Source organism: Podarcis melisellensis, assembly GCF_964234715.1.
Source record: "Podarcis melisellensis genome assembly, chromosome: 12".
Taxonomy (NCBI): domain Eukaryota; kingdom Metazoa; phylum Chordata; class Lepidosauria; order Squamata; family Lacertidae; genus Podarcis; species Podarcis melisellensis.
This window is the reverse complement of record NC_138544.1, coordinates 57,717,154-57,741,631: the sequence shown is the minus strand read 5'-3', so window position 1 is coordinate 57,741,631 and position 24,478 is coordinate 57,717,154. Positions and strand designations below refer to the sequence as shown.

Sequence of the window (24,478 nt, the reverse complement as noted above, 5' to 3'; positions counted from 1 at the left end):
CCACATCTGTGTAGTCCATTATTTTGTCTTTTTGTGTTCTTCTGTGGCATACTTGCCTGCCCTTGTGAGCGGAAATAGAAAAGAAAACAGGCAGATCTGCGGGGGCCCAGAGTTATGGAATGCACGAGGGGCATCAAACTCTCTCTAGCTAGAACACGAGGGTAGGTTTTGATAAAGCAGGAGGTCTGTTTACTTTATTAAAACATGTGCATCATGGATTCCTGAGCCGGACAGCAACAAAACAATGGCACAAATCCTCAACCTTGAGTTTTCCATTTCCCGTAGTTGGTGTTGGCATAGATTAACTAAGACTGATTGGTATTAGTATTAATTGTAAAGCACATACAGAAAAAGGCAGATTAACGTCCCCCAAATGTTTGGAACTTTGCTTACATGAAGGGATCAAGGGTTCATCTCGGTCACCCCACAAGTGGGGCAAGTAAGTCCCTGCCAAACTGTCATGTTTAGGGCTATAGATGCTAGATCTGGGGAGAACCGATAGGACCAATTTTCTCCCCCCCCCCCTTTTTTTAAAAATAATAATTTTCTTATATGTTTAAATTAATAATATTAGATGTTACAAAAAAAGAAAAGGGGAAAAAAGAAATAGAAACAGAAACAATACATAACCATACATAAAAACATTTATCTACACAATTTTCCAGAATGCAGACTAGAAAAGAAGAAAGATGAGAGATAAAAGAAAGAAACATGAAAAAGGATGAAGAGAAAAAATACTTTTCATAATCAATAATTCCAAATTCATACTTTGAACATTACAATATATAAATCCTAGTTAAAATATTATAAAAGACTTCCACCGCATTCACCACACGTCTCTTGGTTATCTAATTCAGTGTTTTTCAACTTTTTTGGGGCAAAGGCACACTTGTTTCATGAAAAAAATCACGAGGCACACCACCATTAGAAAATGTTAAAAAAATTAACTCTGTGCCTATATTGACTATATATAAAGTAATTCTCTTGAATAGGAATCAAATAAACACAAAGAAAGCATTTTATAATTACTTTATTATGAAGTAGTAAGGAAACAGAAATATGAAAAATTATAAAATACTTTATTTTTAAATCTTTCAAATTTTTCAATTTTTCCCACGGCACACCAGGCAACATCTCGCGGCACACTAGTGTGCCGCGGAACAGTGTTTGAAAAACACTGATCTAATTCACCTTTACATCTGTTCTTCAGTCACTTCCTTTCCTTAAATTCTTTCATAGTCCATCTCATGTTTGTATTCTCTACATTTACTCAAACAGGGATCAAACACGAAAATTTGGTTGTGCTTAGACTCACCTTGTGAAGAATACAGAGGACCAATTTTCTGTTGTTATTCCATCCCACCATTTCCTCCAAGGAGCTCAAGAGGGAGGACGACTTGGGCCCCACGCTGTGGGTCCCCAATGATGGGTGCCATGACATGATGACGTGACAACATCACGTCATGCCAGTGTGGTGCATGCTCTGTGACAGTGACTAGACGTGGCCCGCGCCTCCGATGTGGGGCCTCGCGGCAGAGACACAATTATAACAAGCAAAGGCTTGACATATCTCACTTTGCATGTCCTGAGTCTATTTCATAGATTCGTTTCACCTTTGAAGTTGAATTACTGAAATAAATGAACTTTTCCACGATATTCTAATTTTTCGAGTTTCACCTGTACATACCTTTGTATACTGCCTTTCCACAGCCGAAGCCATGCTCAAGGCAACTTACGACAGGGAGAATACCTAACCGCAACATAACAAAAGTAGTTATAAACAGGAAGTAAAATATTAAAACACAACCAAACAGAGCAATTTCTACATAAATCACAAGTTCTAAAATAAAGGTACGAAAAAGGGTTTTTTTGTTGTTAATGTTTTTATTATGTACTTCTTGATTTTATGCTGTGAACTGCCCTCAGGGCAGTATCCAAATTTAATAATTAATAATATAAAATATAAAATTTATAATATAAAAACAGCAACAATGCCCCCTCCAACATCCTAGCCTCAGTTTTTCCTCCTGTGCAAAGGCTCCCCCCCACCCTGAAAACCCTGCTTCAGTATGGCCTGTCATTTTAGGGGGTGAAACTTAATTTTGCAAATTCCTTCAGTGAGGGGGTCTTAAAAATAAGTTTTGGGGTGTAAGGAATGCAAATATGCCATTGGACAACATTTAGCTGGGGGCGGGACTCCCAAAAAGTGCACAAACTGTTCTTGGAAAACTGAAGACTTCACCTGAAAATGTCAGGTAATGCTGAATAATAATAATGATAATGGGTAATAACAGAAAATATCACTAATATAGCCGCAACTAACTGGCAACTTTTTATTTATTTTTTATAATCTTTTTTTATTAGATTTCCATTTTATAGTAATTAAACACATCCTTCCTGACATTTTCAATAATAACGATAATGGGTAATAACAGAAAATATCACTAATATAGCCGCAACTAACTGGCAACTTTTTATTTATTTTTTATAATCTTTTTTTATTAGATTTCCATTTTATAGTAATTAAACACATCCTTCCTGACATTTTCAATAATAGCGATAATGGGTAATAACAGAAAATATCACTAATATAGCCGCAACTAACTGGCAACTTTTTATTTATTATTTATAATCTTTTTTTTTATTAGATTTCCATTTTATAGTAATTAAACACATCCTTCACTTTGTTTCCTCGTATGAGCCTGTCGACTTCCCTCCCTCCCGCCTCATGGTTTTCAAAGTTAATTTTTTATATCATAGCATTTAGACATTTTCCATTTGATGTTTCACTCATTCAAAATATCTCAACTTTTAAATAAATATAAAAAGGTAGTAACAATTATCATTACAAGCCTTCTGACAACCCTGCTAGCGTTGTCAATTGCTTACAATGGCCCTTCAAATATTGTATCAATTTACTCCAGTCTTTTTTCTTTCTTTTTCAATTTTTTATTGGAATTTTTTTTACAACATAACATAAACACCCCATACACAAATCTACCCTCATTAAACGTGAACATAACATACAGTGAACCTAAAAATACAAACAACCAAATAAAAGACTTCCTTTTATCCTGTATCTGGCCTCCTTATTTACTCCTTATAAACTGTTTCCTAATAATAATTAAGATTTTTTCCCCAATTATAACTTAAATATCCACCAAGTGTCCTGCAGACGTTAATCGAAACAAGTCCAGGTGTGTATTTTAGGGCACCGTTTTGTGAAGTATTCCCTGCATTTTCCCCATTTATTTATTTTTTGCTTTTTTAAAAAACCTTTTTTTATTCTTGTATAGAAAAGCGAAGCCTGCTCTGATTAAGATTTCTTTCGAAACGTGTGATCTCCAGTCTTTTTGGGATGCGTTGGTATTTTCGCAATTGATTTTTTAAAAGTATTTCTGTGCCATTTTACACACATTTCGCTTCCCAAGCGAAACTAAATTGTGTTCTCTCTTTAGAATCCCCGAGCAGCGTTGCAACTTTTGGGCACCCCTCGTATTTTATTTGTTTTTTATTAGATTTCCATTTTATAATCATTAAACACATCCTTATTGTCCCCTTTTCGTTTCCTCATATGAGCTTGTCGACTTCCCTCCCTCCCGCCTCATGGTTTTCAAAGTTAATTTTTTATATCATAGCATTTAGACATTTTCCATTTGATGTTTCACTCATTCAAAATATCTCAACTTTTAAATAAATATAAAGAGGTAGTAACAATTATCATTTTGAAACGTGTGATCTCCAGTCTTTTTGGAATGCCTTGGTACTTGGCAATTGATTGTTGGCAATGTTTTAAAAGTATTTCTGTGCCATTTTAAAACATCTTGGCAATCTTTTAAAAGTATTTCTGTGCCATTTTACACACATTTCGCTTCCCAAGCGAAACTAAATTGTGTTATCTCTTTAGAATCCCCGAGTAACGTTCCACTTTTTGGCACCCCTCGTTTTTTATTTAGAATTTCGACGTTTTTTATTTAGGATTTGACGGTTTTTAAAGGGTTAAACTGCGCGCCGCTGGGCCATCGCATCCTTTCTCCCTGAGCGGAGCCCGGAGGATGCTGCCATGGCAACGGTTGCCGAGGCAACCGCGTCCCGCTCTGGGACTCCGAGGGCGGGCTTGCGGCCTAGTCCGGCCCTGCCGCCTTCCAAGCCCGGGACTCGCGTAGCTTTCCTCTGCCCCCCAGGAAGGGGGTTGCGTGGGGAGACCCGGCCCTAGGCCCCGAGAGAGGTGAGGACTGGCCGGGGTGTGTGTGTGGAAATTGCCCGGGGAGCCTGGCAGCCTCCTAGCGACGGTAGACTCCTGCTTCGCAAGGGGGTGGACTAGATGACTTTGGGTGCCCCTCCAATTCACAAATGCATGATACTAATAAAGGGGGAAGGAGAAAAAAAAGAGAGAGAGAGCGAGAGAGAGAGAGAGATATGCTCTTCTGCCCCACCCAACAAATGTCTATGACACCCCCCTCCAAAAAATTTAAAATTTAAAAAGGCATCATGCATAGCTGTCAACGTTTCCCTGTTTAAAAAAAGGGAAATTCCCTTATTTCAAATAGGATTCCTCGCAAGAAAAGGGAAAAGTTGACAGCTATGCCATAAAGGGACACAAATATTAATATTTTAATGTTTCAATATTTTAATGTTGTATTTTAATCTTGTTTTTTAAGTTGTATGCATTCAACTTGTTTTTATTATTGCTTGTGAGCCGCCCTGAGCCCGGCCTTGGCTGGGCAGGGTGGGGTATAAATAAATATTATTATTATTATTAAATCTCTCTGAACTTCTGAATGGGAACTTGATCTTAATGGAGGAGAAAACCCACGAGGGAAGGTAACAGAAGCAGCTCAGTGACATGTTTTATGCTGTATTTTATGCTGTTTTTTTGTTGCATCAGTTAAGTATTTTCAATTTGTTGTTAGCCGCCCTGAGCCCGGTTTTCTGAAACTGGAAGGGCGGGGTATAAATAAAAATGTATTTAGTTATTTAATAAATACGTGGCTTAATTTTATTTCATATGCCTCAAAAAAAGGGGGGGGAGGAAGCATGCTTATAAACTGCCCAAAATCTTACAGATTGATACACTTTTACATGTGATTTAAAGTGGCTTTAACTTTATCTGCGTGTGTTGATGGACTGTGTTTAAATTTTGTAAGGGTGGGATGGGGGTGATAAACATGGTTAAAAAGAAAAGAAAAGAAAAGGCTCGTGGTACCCAGGGAGCTATGCCTGTTTCTTCCCCTCCCCATTTGAATTCTCCCTCCTCCTATTGGGGACATATAAATAAAGTTACAGGAAGGGGGAATTACATATTTGCTGGCCTCAAAGCTGGTTCACTTTTACCAGGGATAAAGCCTTATCCCCCCCCCCCGCCTAAGGCATCAGTGGGTGGGTGTGACATTTAATTAATTATTTTTATTATTATTGTTATTATTGTTATTATTATTATTATTATTATTTTATTTATACTCCGCCCATCTGGCTGGGTTTCCCCAGCCACTCTGGGCGGCTTTCAACAGAATATTAAAATACAATAGTCTATTAAACATTATAAGCTTCCCTAAACAGGGCTGCCTTCAGATGTCTTCTAAAAGTTAATAGACGTGTGCGAGACACAAACATCACACCTTCGAGTTCTCTAGGCTTCAGTTGCCTTCTCTCAGAAGTGAAACCCCTGAATAAGAACAGGCATGCATGTGTGAATGTAAGGATGCAGATGGCAGACCGAGAGTCAGGGTCCATACCTTCCTCTTCATCCTGCCAGCACTAGATTTAGAGTGGTGCAGGAGGGCACAAACTATAATAATAATAATAATAATAATAATAATAATAATAATAATAATAGTAATATATTTCCGCAGGGCCTGCAAGACAGAGCTGTTCTGCCTGGCCTTTGGTTTGGACTCAGTCTGGCCCTTATGTTTCCCTCCCCTTATGGTCTTGATTTATCAGCTACTTTAAAATGAGGCTGCATTTTAAACTGCATTTTAATCCGTATTTTAATAAATTGGTTGTTGTTTGTTTTTATTATGTTTTTATTGTAATTTTACTGGTGTTAGCCGCCCTGAGCCTGGCTCTGGCCAGGGAGGGTGGGGTATAATAATAATAATAATAATAGCTATCTACTGTAGCAAAATGAATTACTGTGCAAACAGGAAATATTAAGACCACCAGTATTTTGTTTTATTAGCTGTTGTGTGATGCTTCCCCAGTTTATTGCATTATTTCCATCTGGAGGGTTATTCTTGCACTATTGGGCAACAAAAGTGGGACAAAAAAATAAACTGAAACATTAGCATTATAAAAAGTTACAGAAGTTCAGCAGGAAGTTGTGTGACATTGTGTAGAAACAAAGACATGCGCTAATTGGAAATGAAACAATATATCCACCCAAAAAAACTTTGCAGGCACAAATATTATTGAAAATGCAATTGTGTATAACCCCCCCTGATACAACCATGAATGCAATTCATCATGAATGTACAATAAGAAGGGCATTCAGAGGGGGCACGGTGGTTATGGAGAGAGCTGAAGGACCAGATGCGCAGCCTAGGAGACATTTTGGACTCACAGCTGTCCATGAAGGCACAGGTCAAATCTGTGTCCAGGGCAGCTGTTTACCAGCTCCATCTGGTACGCAGGATGAGACCCTCCCTGCCCGCGGACTGCCTCGTCAGAGTGGTGCATGCTCTGGTTATCTCCCGCTTGGACTACTGCCATGCGCTCTACATGGAGCTACCTTTGAAGGTGACCTGGAAACTACAACTAATCCAGAATGCGGCAGCTAGACTGGGGACTGGGAGCGGCCGCCAGGACCATGTAACACCGGTCTTGAGAGATCTGCATTGGCTCCCAGTACGTTTCTGAGCACAATTCAAAGTGTTGATGCTGACCTTGAAAGCCCTAAATGGCCTCCCAGTATACCTGAAGGAGCGTCTCCACCCCCATCGTCCAGCTCGGACACCGGGGCCCCTCTCCTGAGGGCCTTCTGGCAGTTCCCTCATTGCGAGAAGCCAAGTTACAGGGAACCAGGCAGAGGGCCTTGTCGGTGGTGGCGCCCACCCTGTGGAATACCCTCCCATCAGATGTCAAAGAGAACAACAACTACCAGACTTTTAGAAGACATCTGAAGGCAGCCCTGTTTAGGGAAGCTTTTAATGTTTGATGTATTACAGTATTTTGCTGGAAGCCGCCCAGAGTGGCTGGGGAAGCCCAACCAGGTGGCGGGGTATAAATAATAAATAATAATTATTATAATTATTATTATTATTATTATTATTAGCTATCATGGAAGCGTTCTTGAGAGCATTCTGATTCTGTATTTTCTCCCTTTGTTTTCCTTTCAAGAGTGAATAATGGAGCCAGATGAGGAAGTGAACGAAAATTTAAGAATGCAGCTTAAGGCTCTCCAGGAACAGCAGCAGAAGAGGATGCAGAACCTGATGGAGAAGAGGAAAGAAAAACAACAACAGAGCGTGAAACAAAGCGAAAAGGGCAGTCAAGAGGAAGCCTTTGGGGTTCAAGATGATCTCGGCTTATACACCGTGGGCAGTGAGATGTCTAAGGAGGACATCAGCAAAAGGTATAGAGGTGTTGTTGTTGTTGTTGCTGTTTAGTCGTGTCCGACTCTTTGTGACCCCCTGGACCAGAGCACACCAGGCACTCCTGTCTTCCACTGCCTCCCACAGTTTGGTCAAACTCATGCTGGTAGCTTTGAGAACACTGTCCCACCATCTCGTCCTCTGTCGTCCCCTTCTCCTTGTGCCCTCCATCTTTCCCAACATCAGGGTCTTTTCCAGGGAGTCTTCTCTTATCATGAGGTGGCCCAAGTATTGGAGTCTCAGCTTCAGGATCTGTCCTTCCAGTGAGCACTCAGGGCTAATTTCCTTCAGAATGGAGAGGTTGGATCTTCTTACAGTCCATGGCACTCTCAAGAGTCTCTCAAGAGTCTTCATATCTTGAAGACACATATCTTGAAGACTTCATATCTGTGAATATCTTCACAGTTAGATATTCTAAAATTACACAGTTAGATATTCTTGCAGTCCGTGGGACTCTCAAGAGTCTCCTCCAGCACCAGAACTCAAAAGCATCTATTCTTTGGCGATCAGCCTTCTTTACGGTCCAGCTTTCACTTCCATACATCACTACTGGGAAAACCATAGCTTTTACTATACAGACCTTTGTATAGGTATAGAGGTAACCCAGGCTTATTCACCAGGAAATGTCAAAGGATGCGCTGGACGTTTGGGTGCAACTCAGCTTGCAGAAGAAGGGATGCATGCATGGGGTTGAAACAGATAGAATGGGGAACCTCCAGCTTCCCAGACTATCCCTGTACCTTAATCCTCTTGAGCTGACCTTCCTACCTCTTTGCTGTGGAGCTAGAGCAGGGAGCCCCAGGACTGGGAAACAGAGGTTTCCCTCCAGGCTGCTCTATCCAGCCTTGGGACTCTTCCCAGACCATACCAACTCACCAGTCCTAATTCCTGCCTTTCTTCAAGTGTTTTTCCCTGTCTGGGACATAGTTTATAGCTGTTCTGATAGATGATAGATAGATAGATAGATAGATAGATAGATAGATGGATAGATAGATAATTTATTACGGTCAAAGACCAGCTTATAAAACACACTTGGGGGTACAATCCCAGAAGGAAAACAAACATTTAAAACAATGTACAACAATAACATTTATATATTTTTTCCAATATTTTTTTATTGGTTTTCACATTTATCACAGGAAAAAGAAACAGGAAAAAAAGAAAAACATTACAAAAGACAAGAACAAATAAAAAGACATAAAAAAAGAATTACTACTTCCAATCCCTAATTTCATTACATTGATAACTGACTTCCTCAAATCCCCTCAAACTGAATTTCATTATATCACCTGTTTAGCAGTTCTGCTAATTCATATTTCTAATAGTATTAACTTCTTTCATTTACTAACCTTTTCTCCTTTATTAATATTCTAATCCTTAATCTTTATTAACAACGTATTCTTAATCTACCCATAAGCCTATTTATTTCTTCCAAGAAATTTCTCTTTATCTTATATTACAATATTTAGCTAAATATTCTTTAAATTTATTCCAGTCCTCTTGTGTCTCCTCATGGATTCTTCCAGTCAGGTCGGCCAGCTCCAAAAAGTCCATCACTAAATTTATAATTTATAAATGTGATAAGCGTATAGACACTTAAAACTTTAAGATAAGCTGCTGCAGAGAGATGGCCCAGAGTCCCCCATGGAACTGAGTTTGGGGATTTTCTTAACGAACTAGTTTGGGTCGGGGGACGGTTTGTGCCTGCAGATCTGTACACAGAATCTGGCGACCATCCGGGTTGTCTTACGATCTTTGCCTAATAATAATAGATTTGATTCATACCCCGCCCTCCCCAGCCAAGACCAAGCTCAGGGCGGCTAACAACCAATAATAAAAACAAGTTGATTAAAATACAATTTAAAAAACAAGATTAAAATACAACATCAAAACATTAGAATGCAGCCAATTCACAGGAGGAGAAAGGAAAAAGAAAGAGGGCGAGGGAATCAAACTGATTCTAAGCCAAAGGCCAGGCGGAACAACTCCGTCTTACAGGCCCTGCGGAAGGAAATCAGATCCTGCAGGGCCCTGGTCTCATGAGACAGAACGTTCCACCAGACCGCAGCCATCACTGAAAAGACCCTGGCTCTGGTTGAGGCTAATCTGACTTCCTTAGGGCCCGGGACCTCTAGGGTGTTGCTATTTATGGACCTTAAGGTCCTCCACGGGGCATACCGGGAGAGGCGTTCAAACAGGAAAAGGTCACATTTTTGCTTTTCCGGGAGGTCAGCGAGCCTCATCAGCAGGGGATCAATGGTCTCACTACGTGCCTCTTCATAAAAGGGGCATCTAAAGAACAAGTGCTCTGGGCTTCCTATCTCCCCCAATAGCTGTTCTGTATTTTCTCTCCCCCCCCCCCAGGTTACTTGAAAATGAAAACGACCAGCTCCAGCAGCAGCTTCGAGAGACTGTAGATGAAAACGGCAGGCTGCACAAAGTACTCAAGGAGCGAGACTTTGAAATCAAGCAGTTGCACAAGAAGATTGAAGAAGAGAGGCTGGCGCTGCTGGGTAAATGGAGATGCTTTGCATACACCTGCCATTGTCTGTGTGATCTATTTGCAGGCTCCCTCGCCTTCTATCAGGGCCCGGCCCACCCATGAGGCAAAGTGAGGTGACCGCCTCAGGCGGCAGGATCCACAGGGCTAGCGGATCTGGCCTCCGAGGCCATTGCATCGCCCACTGTCGCTGCTTCTTTCCATAGGGACCTCGGGCGTCCCGGGAGACGTGGCGGCCACGAAAATAGTGGAATTGGCGAAGCAGAACCGGCACATGACTGCGGAGGTTGAGAAGGAGAAAACCAAAGTGAAGCAGCTGAACAACAGAATCAAGGAGCTGGAAAAAGAGGTGAGGCCTCTGTTTCTGCTGAGAAGGATGATGATAATAATAATAATAATAGTAATAGTAATAATAATAATAATAATAATAGTAATAATAATAATAATAATAATAATACAGTGGTACCTCGGGTGGTGCTGTGGGTTAAACCACAGAGCCTAGGACTTGCCGATCGGAAGGTCGGCGGTTCAAATCCCTGCGACGAGGTGAGCTCCTGTTGCTCCGTCCCTGCTCCTGCCAACCTAGCAGTTCAAAAGCACGTCAAAGTGCAAGTAGATAAATAGGTACCAGTCTGGCGGGAAGGTAAACGGCGTTTCCATGCGCTGCTCTGGTTTGCCAGAAGCAGCTTAGTCATGTTGGCCACATGACCCGGAAGCTGTATGCCGGCTCCCTCAGCCAATAAAGTGAGATGAGCGTCGCAACCCCAGAGTTGGCCACGACTGGACCTAATGGTCAGGGGTCCCTTTACCTTTACCTTACCTCGGGTTACATACGCTTCAGGTTACAGACTCCGCTAACCCAGAAATAGTGCTTCAGGTTAAGAACTTTGCTTCAAGATAAGAACAGAAATCAGGCTCCAGCGGCGCGGCGGCAGCAGCAGGAGGCCCCATTAGCTAAAGTGGTGCTTCAGATTATGAACAGTTTCAGGTTAAGTACGGACCTCCAGAACGAATTAAGTACTTAACCTGAGGTACCACTGTCATAATTTATTATACCCTGCCCATCTGGCTGGGTTTCCCCAGCCACTCTGGGCGGCTTCCCACAAAGTATTAAAATACAGTGGTCTGTTAAACATTAAAAGCTTCCCTAAAGAGGCTGCCTTCAGATGTCTTCTAAAAGTCTGGTGGTTGTTCTTCTCTTTGACATCTGGAGGGAGGGCGTTCCACAGGGCGGGTGCCACCACCGAGAAGGCCCTCTCCCTGGTTCCCTGTAACTTGGCTTCTTGCAGTGAGGGAACCGCCAGAAGGCCCTCGGCGCTGGACCTTAGTACATATGCCATTGCCTCGTCTCCTCTGCATCTCCTCACTCAGCAGGCATCTAGGATCTTGCCCGTGGTTTCATTTTGATCCCCTTTGCTGCTAACCTGTTTCCTATTGCCTCCCTGGTGAAATACCTCAACTTCGAGCCTCTGTCTGTGTGGCATTCTGTTCTCCTTTTTAAAAAAAAGGTTTTAGTGAATAACTCAAACAAATCAATACAACAGAGACAATAAAAATACAAAACCAAGCGCAGTACTATATCTGGTGGGGACTTAATATGATGTACTTAAGACCATAAGCTCATACCAATAACAAACTTAGTTGGTCACTAAGGTGCTACTTGAAGGAATTTTTTTATTTTAACTACGGCAGACCAACACGGATACCTGTTTACAGGATCGCCTCCCCTGGTCTGCCCCACAGAAGAACATAAGGTCCATGAATAACCATAGTTTAGAGGTCCCGGGCCCTAAGGAAGTCAGACTATCCTCCACCAGGGCCAGGGCCTTTTCAGTGATGGCTCCGACCTGGTGGAATGCTTTGTCCCATGAGACCAGGGCTCTGCAGGATTTAACCTCCTTCTGTCGGGTCTGTAAGACAGAGCTATTCCACCTGGCCTTTAATTTGGATCCAGCCTGATCTTTTTCCCCCCTTCTCTTTCCTCCCCCTCCCCTTTTATGAAGATCACCCTCTCCGAGACCCCACAGCTAATTCTCCCCTGGCCTCCTCGCTGGCCCAAGTAGGACCAATTCAGCCAGCTAGCCCTGGTGACTATCTAATGCTTATTAGATGGATTTCCCCGAAATTGATTTCTGAACTTTGAATTTTATTGTTATTCATGTTTTTATACTGTATTGTATGCTGCTTTTACAATTAAGTGTTTTAAATTTGCTGTTAGCCTTCCTGAGCCCAGTTTTCTGAACCAGGAAGGAAAGGCTATAAATAAAAATTTATCGTAATTATGATTACCTGCCTGTAACTTTTCTCCTTGATCTGCTTTGTAGTTGCACTGTAAAAGTGGCATTTATCTAATTGTGTGTATATTTGTGTGTGTATATATTCTAGTTACAAATGTCAGCTCTCAAGCCCCAGTCACTTGAGGAGAAAGACAGTCAGTCTTCTCGTAAGGCAACGGAAGTGCCTCTGGTAAGAATGAATCACTCTGTGTTCTCAACGTAGTAATGATAAGGCCTTTAAAGCAGGAATGGGGACTCTAATGTATGGTTACCAGAATTTTTTCAATGAATCCAGGGACACTCTTTTTCTTTTTTTGGAAGCTGAGTAGCAACAGGGAGTCAGTAGTGGGGAATGGTGAGGCAAAAGACACAAGCACACATTTGTTGTTGTTGTTTAGTCATTTAGTCGTGTCCGCCTCTTCGTGACCCCCTGGACCAGAGCACGCCAGGCACTCCCGTCTTCCACTGCCTCCCACAGTTTGGTCAAACTCATGCTGGTAGCTTCAAGAACACTGTCCAACCATCTCGTCCTCTGCCGTCCCCTTCTCCTTGTGCCCTCCATCTTTCCCAACATCAGGGTCTTTTCCAGGGAGTCTTCTCTTCTCATGAGGTGGCCAAAGGACTGGAGCCTCAGCTTCAGGATCTGTCCTTCCAGTGAGCACTCAGGGATGATTTCCTTCAGAATGGAGAGGTTTGATCTTCTTGCAGTCCATGGGACTCTCCAGAGTCTCCTCCAGCACCACAATTCAAATGCATCAATTCTTCGGCAATCAGCCTTCTTTATGGTCCAGCTCTCACTTCCATACATCACTACTGGGAAAACTATACACTACTTTAACTATACAGTGGTACCTTGGGTTACATATGCTTCAGGTTACAGACTACGCTAACCCAGAAATAGTACCTCGGGTTAAGAACTTTTCTTCAGGATGAGAACAGAAATCGTGCTCCGGCGGCACAGCAGCAGCAGAAGGCCCCATTGCGTGGTGCGCAACCCTTGTCGTAACCCGAGGTTTGTTGTTTAGTCGTGTCCGCCTCTTTGTGACCCCCTAGACCAGAGCATGCCAGGCACTCCTGTCTTCCACTGCCTCCCACAGTTTGGTCAAACTCACATTGGTAGCTTCAAGAACACTGTCCCACCATCTCTTCCTCCGTCGTCCCCTTCTCCTTGTGCCCTCCATCTTTCCCAACATCAGGGTCTTTTCCAGGGAGTCTTCTCTTCTCATGAGGTGGCCAAAGTATTGGAGCCTCAGCTTCAGGATCTGCCCTTCCAGTGAGCACTCAGGGCTGATTTCCTTCAGAATGGAGAGGTTGGATCTTCTTGCAGTCCATGGGACTCTCCAGAGTCTCCTCCAGCACCAGAATTCAAAAGCATCCATTCTTCGGTGATCAGCCTTCTTTATGGTCCAGCTCTCACTTCCATACATCACTACTGGGAAAACCATAGCTTGAACTATACGGACCTTTGTTGGCAAGATGATGTCTCTGCTTTTTAAGATGCTGTCTAGGTTTGCCATCGCCTTTCTCCCAAGGAGCAGGCTTCTTTTAATTTCGTGACTGCTGTCACAAGCACACATACATATTGTATAAAGGTTCAAAGCCCTTCTTTCGCACCCTGTGAAACATAAATGTGCAGTTTTTTGGTTTTTTTTAAAAAAGTGAGCAACTCCTGAAGACAGGCAGAGCCAACTGCACTACTAGGCTGGCTCTGGGCTGCTGCGGCTGCCACTTCCACGTTTCGAGGGGACACATTTGCAAATCTGGGGACATTCCAGGGACGGAATTTGACCGGGGACAGATTTACAAATCCAGGGACTGTCCCCGGGAACCAGGGATGTCTGGTAACCCTAATCTAATCCAGGCATTTCAATGGTAGAGCATCTGCCTTTGGGATTTCCCCCAGACCACACCCCCTTTTCCCAAGCCCCATCCCTCACTGACTTTACTTCCCACCCTCCTTGAGCGTCCCTCCCCCCCCCCGCTGGAAAGTGACCCTGAGCTCTGATAACATTCCTCTTCAGCCAGGCCTTTGGCTGATGAATATCCTACTGCCTTTCAAATATGCTTGTGGGAAGCAGTGTTAATAATAATAATAATAATAATAATAATAATAATAATAATAATAATTTTTACTTATACCCCGCCCTCCCCAGCCTCAGGGCGGCTAACAAGCAATAATAAAAACAAGTTGAATGAATACAACTTAAAAACAAGATTAAAATACAACATTAAAATATTGAAACATTAAAATATTAAAATGCAGCTTCATCACAGGAGGAGAAAGGAAAAAGAAAGAGGGGGATGGAATCAAATTGGCTCCAAGCCAAAGGCCAGGTGGAACAACTCTGTCTTGCAGGCCCTGCAGAAAGAAATCAGATCCTGCAGGGCCCTGGTCTCATGAGACAGAGCGTTCCACCAGGCCAGAGCCAGTGTTGAAAAGGCCGTGGCTCTGGTTGAGGCTAATCTGACTTCCTGTTTTAACTTTTAATTTTGTGAGATAGAATCATAGAATCTTAGAACCGGAAGCCGTGTCGGACGTTCGGGTTCCAAAAAATGTTTGCAAACCAGAACACTCACTTCTGGGTTTGCGGCGTTTGGGAGCCAAAACGTTCAATTCGCAAGGCATTCGGGATCCGAGGTCCGACTGTAAATAAATAAACAATGCCTTGTAACGTGCCATTTGTTCTTTATCTGTACTAATCGAAAAACACCTCTTTCTCTTGAATCTCGAGAGCCCAGAGATGAAAGCCTTGCAAGAAAAGTTAACAGCAGCCAACTTCAAAGTGTCTGAATTTCGCAACCAGCTCCAGACCACAAAGCAGGAACTGAAGATGACACAGAAGGTAGGATCTTCTGTTAGTTTGCATTTCTTAGTGCAGTAAGTATTGATCTGATGTGTAGAGATTCCATAACTCTAAGCATCCTATTGCTTTTTCCCACTAGAGATGTTCATTTTTCATTTTTATTTTTAAATAATATTTATTAAAGTTTTAAGGGTTACAAAAAACAAAAGTAAAAACACCATAGCAAGTCAACACGTCACAATAAGTAAAAAAGAAAAGGGGGGGGGAAAGGAAAAAGAGAAGAACAGAAAAATACAAACAATTAAAAAAACACAGCAACTCTTCCCATAACTTATCTTTCATTAGCTTGTTTCCTTGACCTCCTCACACCTCCCTTTTTTGTATTCTAGTTCGGTTAGCTATTTCAGCAAATCCTTCCCATCTTTTCCAATTTTTGTCCTGTAATTTATCTTAATATTAATGTAACTTTACTTTCCCTCCTTTCACCAATTAACAGTCTGTTTTTTTCCTAAACCTTTATAACATTTCTGCTAAAACCACATAAATTCGTTCCAACATCTTTCTAACATTCCTTAGTTTTACAATGTTTCTGTAAATAGTCTTTAAATTTCTTCCAATCTTCCTCCACCGACTCTTCTCCCTGGTCTCGGATTCTGCCAGTCATTTCCGCCAGTTCCATGTAGTCCATCACCTTCATCTGCCATTCTTCCCGGGTAGATCTTGTGTCTTCCAGTACTTTGCAATAAGTATTCCTTTTGTGTCGTGTCTTTTTCGATTGTCAGCCTGATAGCAGGGACTGTCCTTTACACACACACACACACACACACACACACAAAATATATTTTTAGGCTGCTTTGAGGACCTTTATTTCGCTGAAGAGCAAGATTTTTTTAAAAGGTTAAATAAAATAACTGATAAATCGAAACCTTCAGCACAAAAGATTTTCCATGACATAATCACGTTCTGTATCTGGTTTTCAGCTTTTAGCCAATGAAGTTGGAGAGGACGTCAACATTCAAAATCTGTTGTCCACCCCTGGCACCTGGCGTGGGCGGGCTCAGCAGATCCTGATCCTACAAGGGAAAGTGAGTCAATTGTCTTGGTTCCCCTGCTCTTCCGAACATTGCATGGCAGAGTCGGACCGATTACTGCAGAATTTCACCAGGCCGTTTGCACACGCAGCTCTGGTCCGTTGTCAGTCGATTAGCAGGGTTGCAGAGCGCATGCCTTGCATGCAAAAAGTTCCCCGTTCAATCCCTGGTACGTATTTCCAGGTAGGTCTGAGAGGCACCCTCCTCCGAAACTTTGGATAGCAGGTGCCTTTTTTTTGGTTTTTAAAAAATATTTTATTAAGGGTTTTCTTGTTTTACAGCGTAAGTGTAATGCCTCGTATTTTTTTTTCCATGTAACATTTTTACAAATCCGTTTCATTTGTTGAGGCATTAGGGGGAGAAGAAGAAAAAAGGGAAAAAAAGAAAGGGGGGTGGAGGGAGGGGAGATGGATGGGGGTGGGGTGGGGTAGTGGTGTTTCTATTATGCTTAATGTATGTAGAGTTTGGTGTCAGCATGCTTGTGTTGTTCACTTGTGTTCCTCTGGTGGTGAGAGAGGTTGGGGTTGGCTTAGGGTGTGATTGTTTGCTTGTGATTGGCTGTGGTGATCTTTGTTTTCGTTTGTGAGTGAGGTGGGTGGGTGTTTTGGATCAGGTTAGCCATCTTGATTTGTATGCTGTTGGTGGATTATTGTCATTGTCCTGTTGGGCTGTGTCTTCTTCTGTTTGTCCCCGTGTCAGTTTCAGTTTATTAGTTAATTTTTCTAGTAGGGCTGTTTCCCATACTACAGTGGTGCCCCGCAAGACGAATGCCTCGCAAGACGAAAAACCCGCAAGACGAAAGGGTTTTTCGGGTTTTGCGACGCTTCGCTAGACGATTTTCCCTATGGGCTTGCATCGCAAGACGAAAGCCCATAGGGAAATCTCGGGGACCTTTTTTTAAATGCTGGCGGTGGGGAGCAAAGCCTTTTTCCCCCCTCCGGACTTCAGAAGAGGTCCAGGAAGGCCGGCGGGGGCGAAAGGCTTTGCTCCCCACCGCCAGCATTTTAAAAGCGGTCCGGGATAGCAGGGAAGCGCTTCCCGCTATCCCGGACGGCTTTTGAAGGCAGGCAGGGGGGGCAAAGACTTTTGCCCCCCGCCCGCCTTGGGAAGAGGTCCTGGACCTCTTCCCAAGGCGGGCGGGGGGCAAAAGTCTTTGCCCCCCCTGCCTGCCTAACCGGGGGCTTTTAAATCGCCCCGGGACTGTCCGGGGCGATTTAAAAGCCCCCGGACGGCTTTTGAAGCCTCCCCCCGCCGCCCGGCATCGGGGCATCGTCCCGATGCCGGGCGGCGGGGCAGGAACGCCTCCCCCCCGCCGCCCGGCTTCGGGGCGAGAAAGCCTCCCCCGCCGCCCGGCTTCGGGGCGAGAAAGCCTCCCCCCGCCGCCCGGCTTCGGGGCATCGTCCCGATGCCGGGCGACGGGGCGAGAAAGCCTCCCCCCGCCGCCTGGCATCGGAACCATGTCCCGATGCCGGGCGACGGGGCGAGAAAGCCTCCCCCCGCCGCCTGGCATCGGAACCATGTCCCGATGCCGGGCGACGGGGCGAGAAAGCCTCCCCCCGCCGCCCGGCTTCGGGGCATCGTCCCGATGCCGGGCGACGGGGCGAGAAAGCCTCCCCCCGCCGCCCGGCTTCGGGGCATCGTCCCGATGCCGGGCGACGGGGCGAGAAAGCCTGGGCGCGCTTGCAACTCTCCGCAAGGAGCGCGCTGCTTGCGGAGAGGTCCGCGCCTGTCCTGGACCTTTTCTGAAGGCAGGCGGGGGGGGGGGGCAAAAGTCTTTGTCCCCCCTGCCTGCCTTCCCAGGGGCTTTTAAATCGCCCCGGACAGCGGAGAAGTCCTCCGCTGTCCCGGGCGATTTTAAAATGCCGCCCGCCAGAAGAGGTCGGGGGAAGGCGGTTTCCATAGGAACGCATTAATTGATTTTCAATGCATTCCTATGGAAAACCGTGCATCGCAAGACGAAAAACTCGCAAGACGAAGAGACTTGCGGAACGAATTAATTTCGTCTTGCGAGGCACCACTGTATTTGGTACCATTGGTCGATGCTTACTTCTGACAGGTCTCTCCAGTGTCTGGTTATGGTGTTTCTGGCTGGCAGGTGCCTGTTGTAAATTCTGTTACACAGGTGGATCAAGACAGATCCTTCTATTCCCATGCTTGCTGATCGGATTCTTAGTGGGACCCCCTCCTACCCAAATAATTCAATATCTTCTCAATCCAATCCTCCTCTTTCTCACTGACCCTTAAACCCTTTCATTCTGTGTATCTTCACAGTTGTTGTTGTTGTTTAGTCGTTTAGTCGTGTCTGACTCTTTGTGACCCCCTGGACAAGAGCACGCCAAGCACTCCTGTCTTCCACTGCCTCCCGCAGTTTGGTCAAACTCATGCTTTGAGAACACTGTCCAACCATCTCGTCCTCCATCGTCCCCTTCTCCTTGTGCCCTCCATCTTTCCCAACATCAGGGTCTTTTCCAGGGAGTCTTCTCTTATCATGAGGTGGCCAAAGTCTTGGAGCCTCAGCTTCAGGATCTGTCCTTCCAGGGAGCACTCAGGGCTGATTTCCTTAAGAGTGGATAGGTTTGATCTTTCTTGCAGTCCATGAGACTCCCAAGAGTCTCTCAAGAGTCTTCATATCTTGAAGACTCATATCTTGAAGACTTCATATCTAGAAGATATCATATCTGTGAATATCTTCACAGTTAGATATTCTAAAATTATAATATTTTTTCAGTTTTCCCCTCCATTGGTTAACCCCTAGCTCTTCTTTTTTTGCAGTTACTTGCTCTAACCTGTCTGGCTGCATTTACCATCAATTTTACCCATTTACATTCCTCTTTTGTTTTTAACTCAGTGCTACTCAGGCTAAGAGAGCCAGTTTGGGGTAATTAAAAGGTTAAAAGTTAAATAACCATGTGGAGGGTGGAGGGTTAATGTATATAGAATTGTACATGTGGTTGAATTGAATATGTTATTATTGATTAAGTATACCCAATGTATCAGCCTGCATAGGGGGTGTCACTGTATGTGTTTTGGTTATTGGTAATAATAACAATTGGGGGACGCGGGGGACGCTGTGGGTAAAAGCCTCAGCGCCTAGGGCTTGCTGATCGAAAGGTCGGCGGTTTGAATCCCTGTGGCGGGGTGCGCTCCCGTTGCTCGGTCCCAGCGCCTGCCAACCTAGCAGTTCGAAAGCACTCCCGGGTGCAAGTAGATAAATAGGGACCGCTTTTTAGCGGGAAGGTAAACGGCGTTTCCATGTGCAGCTCTGGCTCGCCAGAGCAGCGATGTCACGCTGGCCACGTGACCCGGAAGTGTCTGCGGACAGCGCTGGCCCCTGGCCTCTTGAGTGAGATGGGCGCACAACCCTAGAGTCTGTCAAGACTGGCCCGTACGGGCAGGGGTACCTTTACCTTTAATAATAACAATAACATAGTGGACCCTCTCCCACCCCTTTTGCACTCCTCCCATGTCAACACTGACACACACTGTTATTTTAATTAATAAGTGGAGCAGTTTTCGCACAGCGAAGCAACACTTGCAATGGTGCACATTTTCCATTTCCTCCCTCAGGTCCGGGATCTAGAGAACCAGCTGGGCCACAGCAGAAGCCGGTTGTCCGAGAGTAGCACTGAGGAAGAGGCTGTAAGCCTGGCGGACTCGAGGAAGACGTCTGCCTCAAAAAAGAACCTGCAGAGGATTCGTACCTTGGAAAAAGAAAAGAAAGAAGCTCTGGAGGTGAGGAAGGGCTGAGAACCTTTTTGCAGGAGCCAGGGGAGCTCAGATCTGAGGCCTGGGCTTCCTGACTGTATGTATGTATCTCAAATATATTAGAAGGTTATTCCAGTCTTTTAAAAACACTTGGTCTTCCTGATTTCTGATCTTTCCCATCAGTCTTGCCATTTCTGCATATTCCTTTATATATATATATATTAGTTTTTTAACATATCATTTTCAACAGTAATTAAACATACTTTTACATCTTATTCAATTTTTTTGACATCCATCAATCCTGTCTGAAAATTTCCCAATCTAATCTCTTAGTATGCATTTCTTATTTTCCCTATTACATTTCAAACTCATAACCAATATCTCTATCTTTTTCTACTTTGTAACACTTCGTATATTTCTCCTTACAAAACTTCTTGTAGTCCTACTAACGTAATTTGTTGATTACAGTTGCTCTTCAAATAATTCATGTACTTCTTCCAATCTTCTGTCAATCTCTGGCCCCGCAGGTTTTGAATTCTTCCTGTCATTTTGTCCAATTCTGCACAGTCCATTAATTTCGTCTGCCGTTCTACTTTCATCGGAATTTCTTCTTGTTTCCATTTCTGGGCTTGCCGCAGTTGTTCCATATAAAAACAATTTAACATCTTGCCTATTAATGTCCTGACCTATAATACCAAGTAAAAATGCTTCTGTTTTTTAAAAAAATGTATATTTCAACATCTTTTTCATCTCATTATTTATCATTTCCCAGAAGTTCTTTACTTTTTTACATTCCCACCACATATGATAAAATGTTCCTTCTTTTTCTGCCATCTCTACATATTCCATCAGCTTGGTCTGCCACTCTTTTCTGGTCGGCAATTATTCTTTCCACAATCTTGTATTTTCTTTTGGTAGTTCCACACCTATAATGCCTAACAAAAAAGCCTCTGGATTTTTAATAAAAGTTATCTTAAACATTTCCCCCCCCCCAACTCATATCATTTCCCAGAAAGCTTTTACCACCCCATGTGACCACCACATATGATAAAACACACTCTCTTTCAGGGCTTCCTTGTTGTTGTTGTTGTTGTTGTTGTTTTTGAGACAAACACCGCTGGATTTAAGGACACAGGGCCCCATTGCTCTCTGATTCAACCATAGCCTGTGGTCCCTTGCCAGGACCTCATTCTCAGCCTAACCAACCTCACAAGGTTGTTATGTTGAGGTTGTGGACTCTTGTTCCTCCTGCAAAAAGGTTCTCAGCCTTCCGACTCTAAACTGTCCATGGAGGCACAGGTCAATTCTGTGTCCAGGGTGTCTGTTTACCAGCTCCACCTAATATGCAGGCTGAGACCCTCCCTGCCCGCAGACTGTCTCGCCAGAGTGGTGCATGCTCTGGTTATCTCCCACTTGGACTACTGCAATGCGCTCTACGTGGGGCTACCTTTGAAGGCGACCCAGAAACTGCAACTAATCCAGAATGCGGCAGCCAGACTGGGGACTGGAAGTGGCCGCCAGGACCACATAACACCAGTCCTGAGAGATCTGCATTGGCTCCCAGTACATTTCCGAGCACAATTCAAAGTGTTGGTGCTGACCTTTCAAGCCCTAAACGGCCTCGGCCCAGTATACCTGAAGGAGCGTCTCCACTCCTATCGTTCTGCCCAGACACTGAGGTCCAGCTGCGAGGGCCTTCTGGTGGTTCCCTCATTGTGAGAAGTGAGATTACAGGGAACCAGGCAGAGGGCCTTCTCGGTAGTGGCGACCGCCCTGTGGAATGTCCTCCCATCAGATAGGAAGGAAATAAGTAGCTATCTTATCTTTAAAAGGCATCTGAAGGCAGCCCTGTCTGGGAAGTTTTTTAATATTTAATGCTGTATTGTTTTTAACACTTGATGGGGAGCCGCCTAGAGTGGCTGGGGAAACTCAGCCAGATGGGCGGGGTATGAATAATAGTAGTACAGTGGTACCTCAGGTTAAGTACTTAATTCGTTCCAGAAGTCCGTTCTTAACCTGAAACTGTTCTTAACCTGAAGCACCACTTTAGCTAATGGGGCCTCCTGCTGCCGCTGCGCCGCCAGAGCACGATTTCTGTTCTTATCCTGAAGCAAAGTTCTTAATCTGAAGCACTGTTTCTGGGTTAGCGGAGTCTGTAACCGGAAGCGTATGTAATCCGAGGTACCACTGTAGTAGTAGTAGTCGTAGTAGTAGTAGTAATAATAATAATAATAATAATAATAATAATAATTCTATGATATATGCCACCTCAAGCTCCTTAGAAAAATTGGTGGGATACATGATACGTAAATAAATTCCCTACCACGTCAAGGCTGACTTTCTTTTATCTGCTTAATTGCAGAAGCTTTCAGGGGAACATAACACCCTCCTGAAGGATTACGAAGAGCTGAAACAGAAATTGGACGGCTCCAAAGCTCGGAACAAAGTTTTGTCTCACGAAGTGAAAACCCTGAAGGAGCAGATCTCGACCCTGCTGGACAAAGGGAAGCACGACGACGAACTCGTTGATGCTCTGCTGGTACGGTCTGGGTGTTCCACACCCCCCCCCCGGGGTTCGGCAACAGCTGCTGCTCAAGGCTATTTCAACTTCCAGAATGCTACCAGTATCTGCATAGCTCAGTTGGTAGAGCATGAGACTCTTAATCTCAAGGTTGTGGGTTCAATCCCACGACATTGGGCAAGAGATTCCTTCATTGCAGGAGATTGGATTGTATAGGATTGCCACTATATAGCTTATAAGTCACTTTGGGTTTCTCTGGGCAAGATAAAGCGACTAACAAATTTAATAATAATAATAATAATAATAATAATAATAATAATACTGTGATACCTCGGGTTAAGTACTTAACTCGTTCCGGAGGTCTGTACTTAACCTGAAACTGTTCTTAACCTGAAGCAAAGCACCACTTTAGCTAATGGGGCCTCGCGCTGCCGCTGCGCCGCCGGAGCACGATTTTTGTTCTCATCCTGAAGCAAAGTTCTTAACCCGAGGTACTATTTCTGGGTTAGCAGAGTCTGTAACCTGAAGTGTATGTAACCTGAAGCGTACCCAAAGTACTACTGTAATCCTACAGAAGCAGGCCAGGTGTGTGTACCTTTGTGTTTGTGCCCTATCTAAAGGTAAAGGGACCCCTGACCATTAGGTCCAGTTGTGACCGACTCTGGGGTTGCAGCGCTCATCTCGCTTTATTGGCCGAGGGAGCCGGCGTACAGCTTCCGGGTCATATGGCCAGCATGACTAAGCCGCTTCTGGCGAACCAGAGCAGCGCACGGAAATGCCATATAGTAATGTCCGTATATGTGAGTTTTGTACAATAAACTACATTGTTCGTTTCAATTAATTTGCACAAGGGTGTACTTCGTATTTACGGGCCCGCCTCTCCTGGTCTGCGCCGCAGAGGACCTTAAGGTCCATGAATAACCATAGTTTAGAGGTCCCGGGCCCTAAGGAAGTCAGGTTATCCTCCGCCAGGGCCAGGGCCTCCTCAGTGATGGCTCCGACCTGGTGGAATGCTCTGTCCCATGAGACCAGGGCCCTGCAGGATTTAACCTCCTTCCGCCGGGCCTGTAAGACAGAGCTATTCCACCTGGTTTTCAATTTGAACTTAGCCTGATCTTTTATTCCCCTTCCTTCCCTCCCCTCCCTTTTTATGAAGATTACCCGCTCTGGGATCCCACAGCTAATTCTCCCCTGGTCTCCTCGCTGGCCCAAATAGGACTAATTTAGCCAGCTAGCCCTGGTGATCATCTAATGCTTATTGGATGGATTTCCCCCCTAAATTGATTTTTGAATTCTCAATTTATAGTTATTCATGTTTTATACTGTATTTTATGCTGTTTATTTTGTAGCATCAGTTAAGTGTTTTAAATTTGTTGTTAGCCACCCTGTTGTTTTCTGAACCGGGAAGGGCGGGGTATAAATAAAAAATTATTATTATTATTATTATTATTATTATTATTATTATTATTATTATTACCTTTAGGGGTCAAACGCTACCACCTGCCTTTAATGATGCATGTGTGCAAACCTCATGCCTTTTCCGCTCCCCCAGAGCCAGCAGAAGGAAATGCAAGCCATCTTGAAGAACCTGAGCCAGCAGGACGAGAGGACCAAGGAATCTCACCAGAACCTGGAGCAGCAGCTGAGTGTGGAAGTCCAGAAGCAGAACTGCCTCATCGAGCAGCTCAAGCAGATGGTTTCCGAGAGAGAGGCCAGGGTGAAAGAACTGGAGGAGGAGGTCCAGCAGTTCGCTTCGCAGGTAAACCATATCGGATCTCTTAATATCACAGAGCAAGCCGGCCAGTAAATCGCACAGGGCTACCTTTGAAGGTGACCCGGAAACTACAACTAATCCAGAATGCAGCAGCTAGACTGGTGACTGGAAGCGGCCACCAAGACCATATACTGTAAGACCGGTCCTGAAAGACCTACATTGGCCCTGGTCCTGCATGGGGCAACGGTGCCCCTGAAGGACCAGATGCGCAGCCT

The 24,478-nt window shown here is 44.2% G+C and overlaps 1 protein-coding gene across 2 annotated transcripts in view; it reads left to right on the top strand.

The window, feature by feature from the left end:
* Positions 1-4,068: 4,068 nt before the first annotated feature.
* The window catches only part of CCDC13 (coiled-coil domain containing 13), a 34,270-nt gene continuing 13,860 nt past the window's right edge, over positions 4,069-24,478 (top strand). The window contains exons 1-10 of one of the 2 annotated variants that reach the window (XM_081931714.1): positions 4,069-4,228; positions 7,339-7,573; positions 9,957-10,105; positions 10,299-10,441; positions 12,478-12,558; positions 15,101-15,211; positions 16,153-16,257; positions 19,831-19,995; positions 22,331-22,507; positions 24,042-24,248. In XM_081931714.1, coding sequence (XP_081787840.1) covers positions 7,347-7,573; positions 9,957-10,105; positions 10,299-10,441; positions 12,478-12,558; positions 15,101-15,211; positions 16,153-16,257; positions 19,831-19,995; positions 22,331-22,507; positions 24,042-24,248 — 1,365 coding nt within the window. In that variant the 5' untranslated portion in view covers positions 4,069-4,228; positions 7,339-7,346. The remainder of the gene's footprint in view (positions 4,229-7,338; positions 7,574-9,956; positions 10,106-10,298; positions 10,442-12,477; positions 12,559-15,100; positions 15,212-16,152; positions 16,258-19,830; positions 19,996-22,330; positions 22,508-24,041; positions 24,249-24,478) is intronic. The other variant, XM_081931715.1, reaches the window with a different exon arrangement.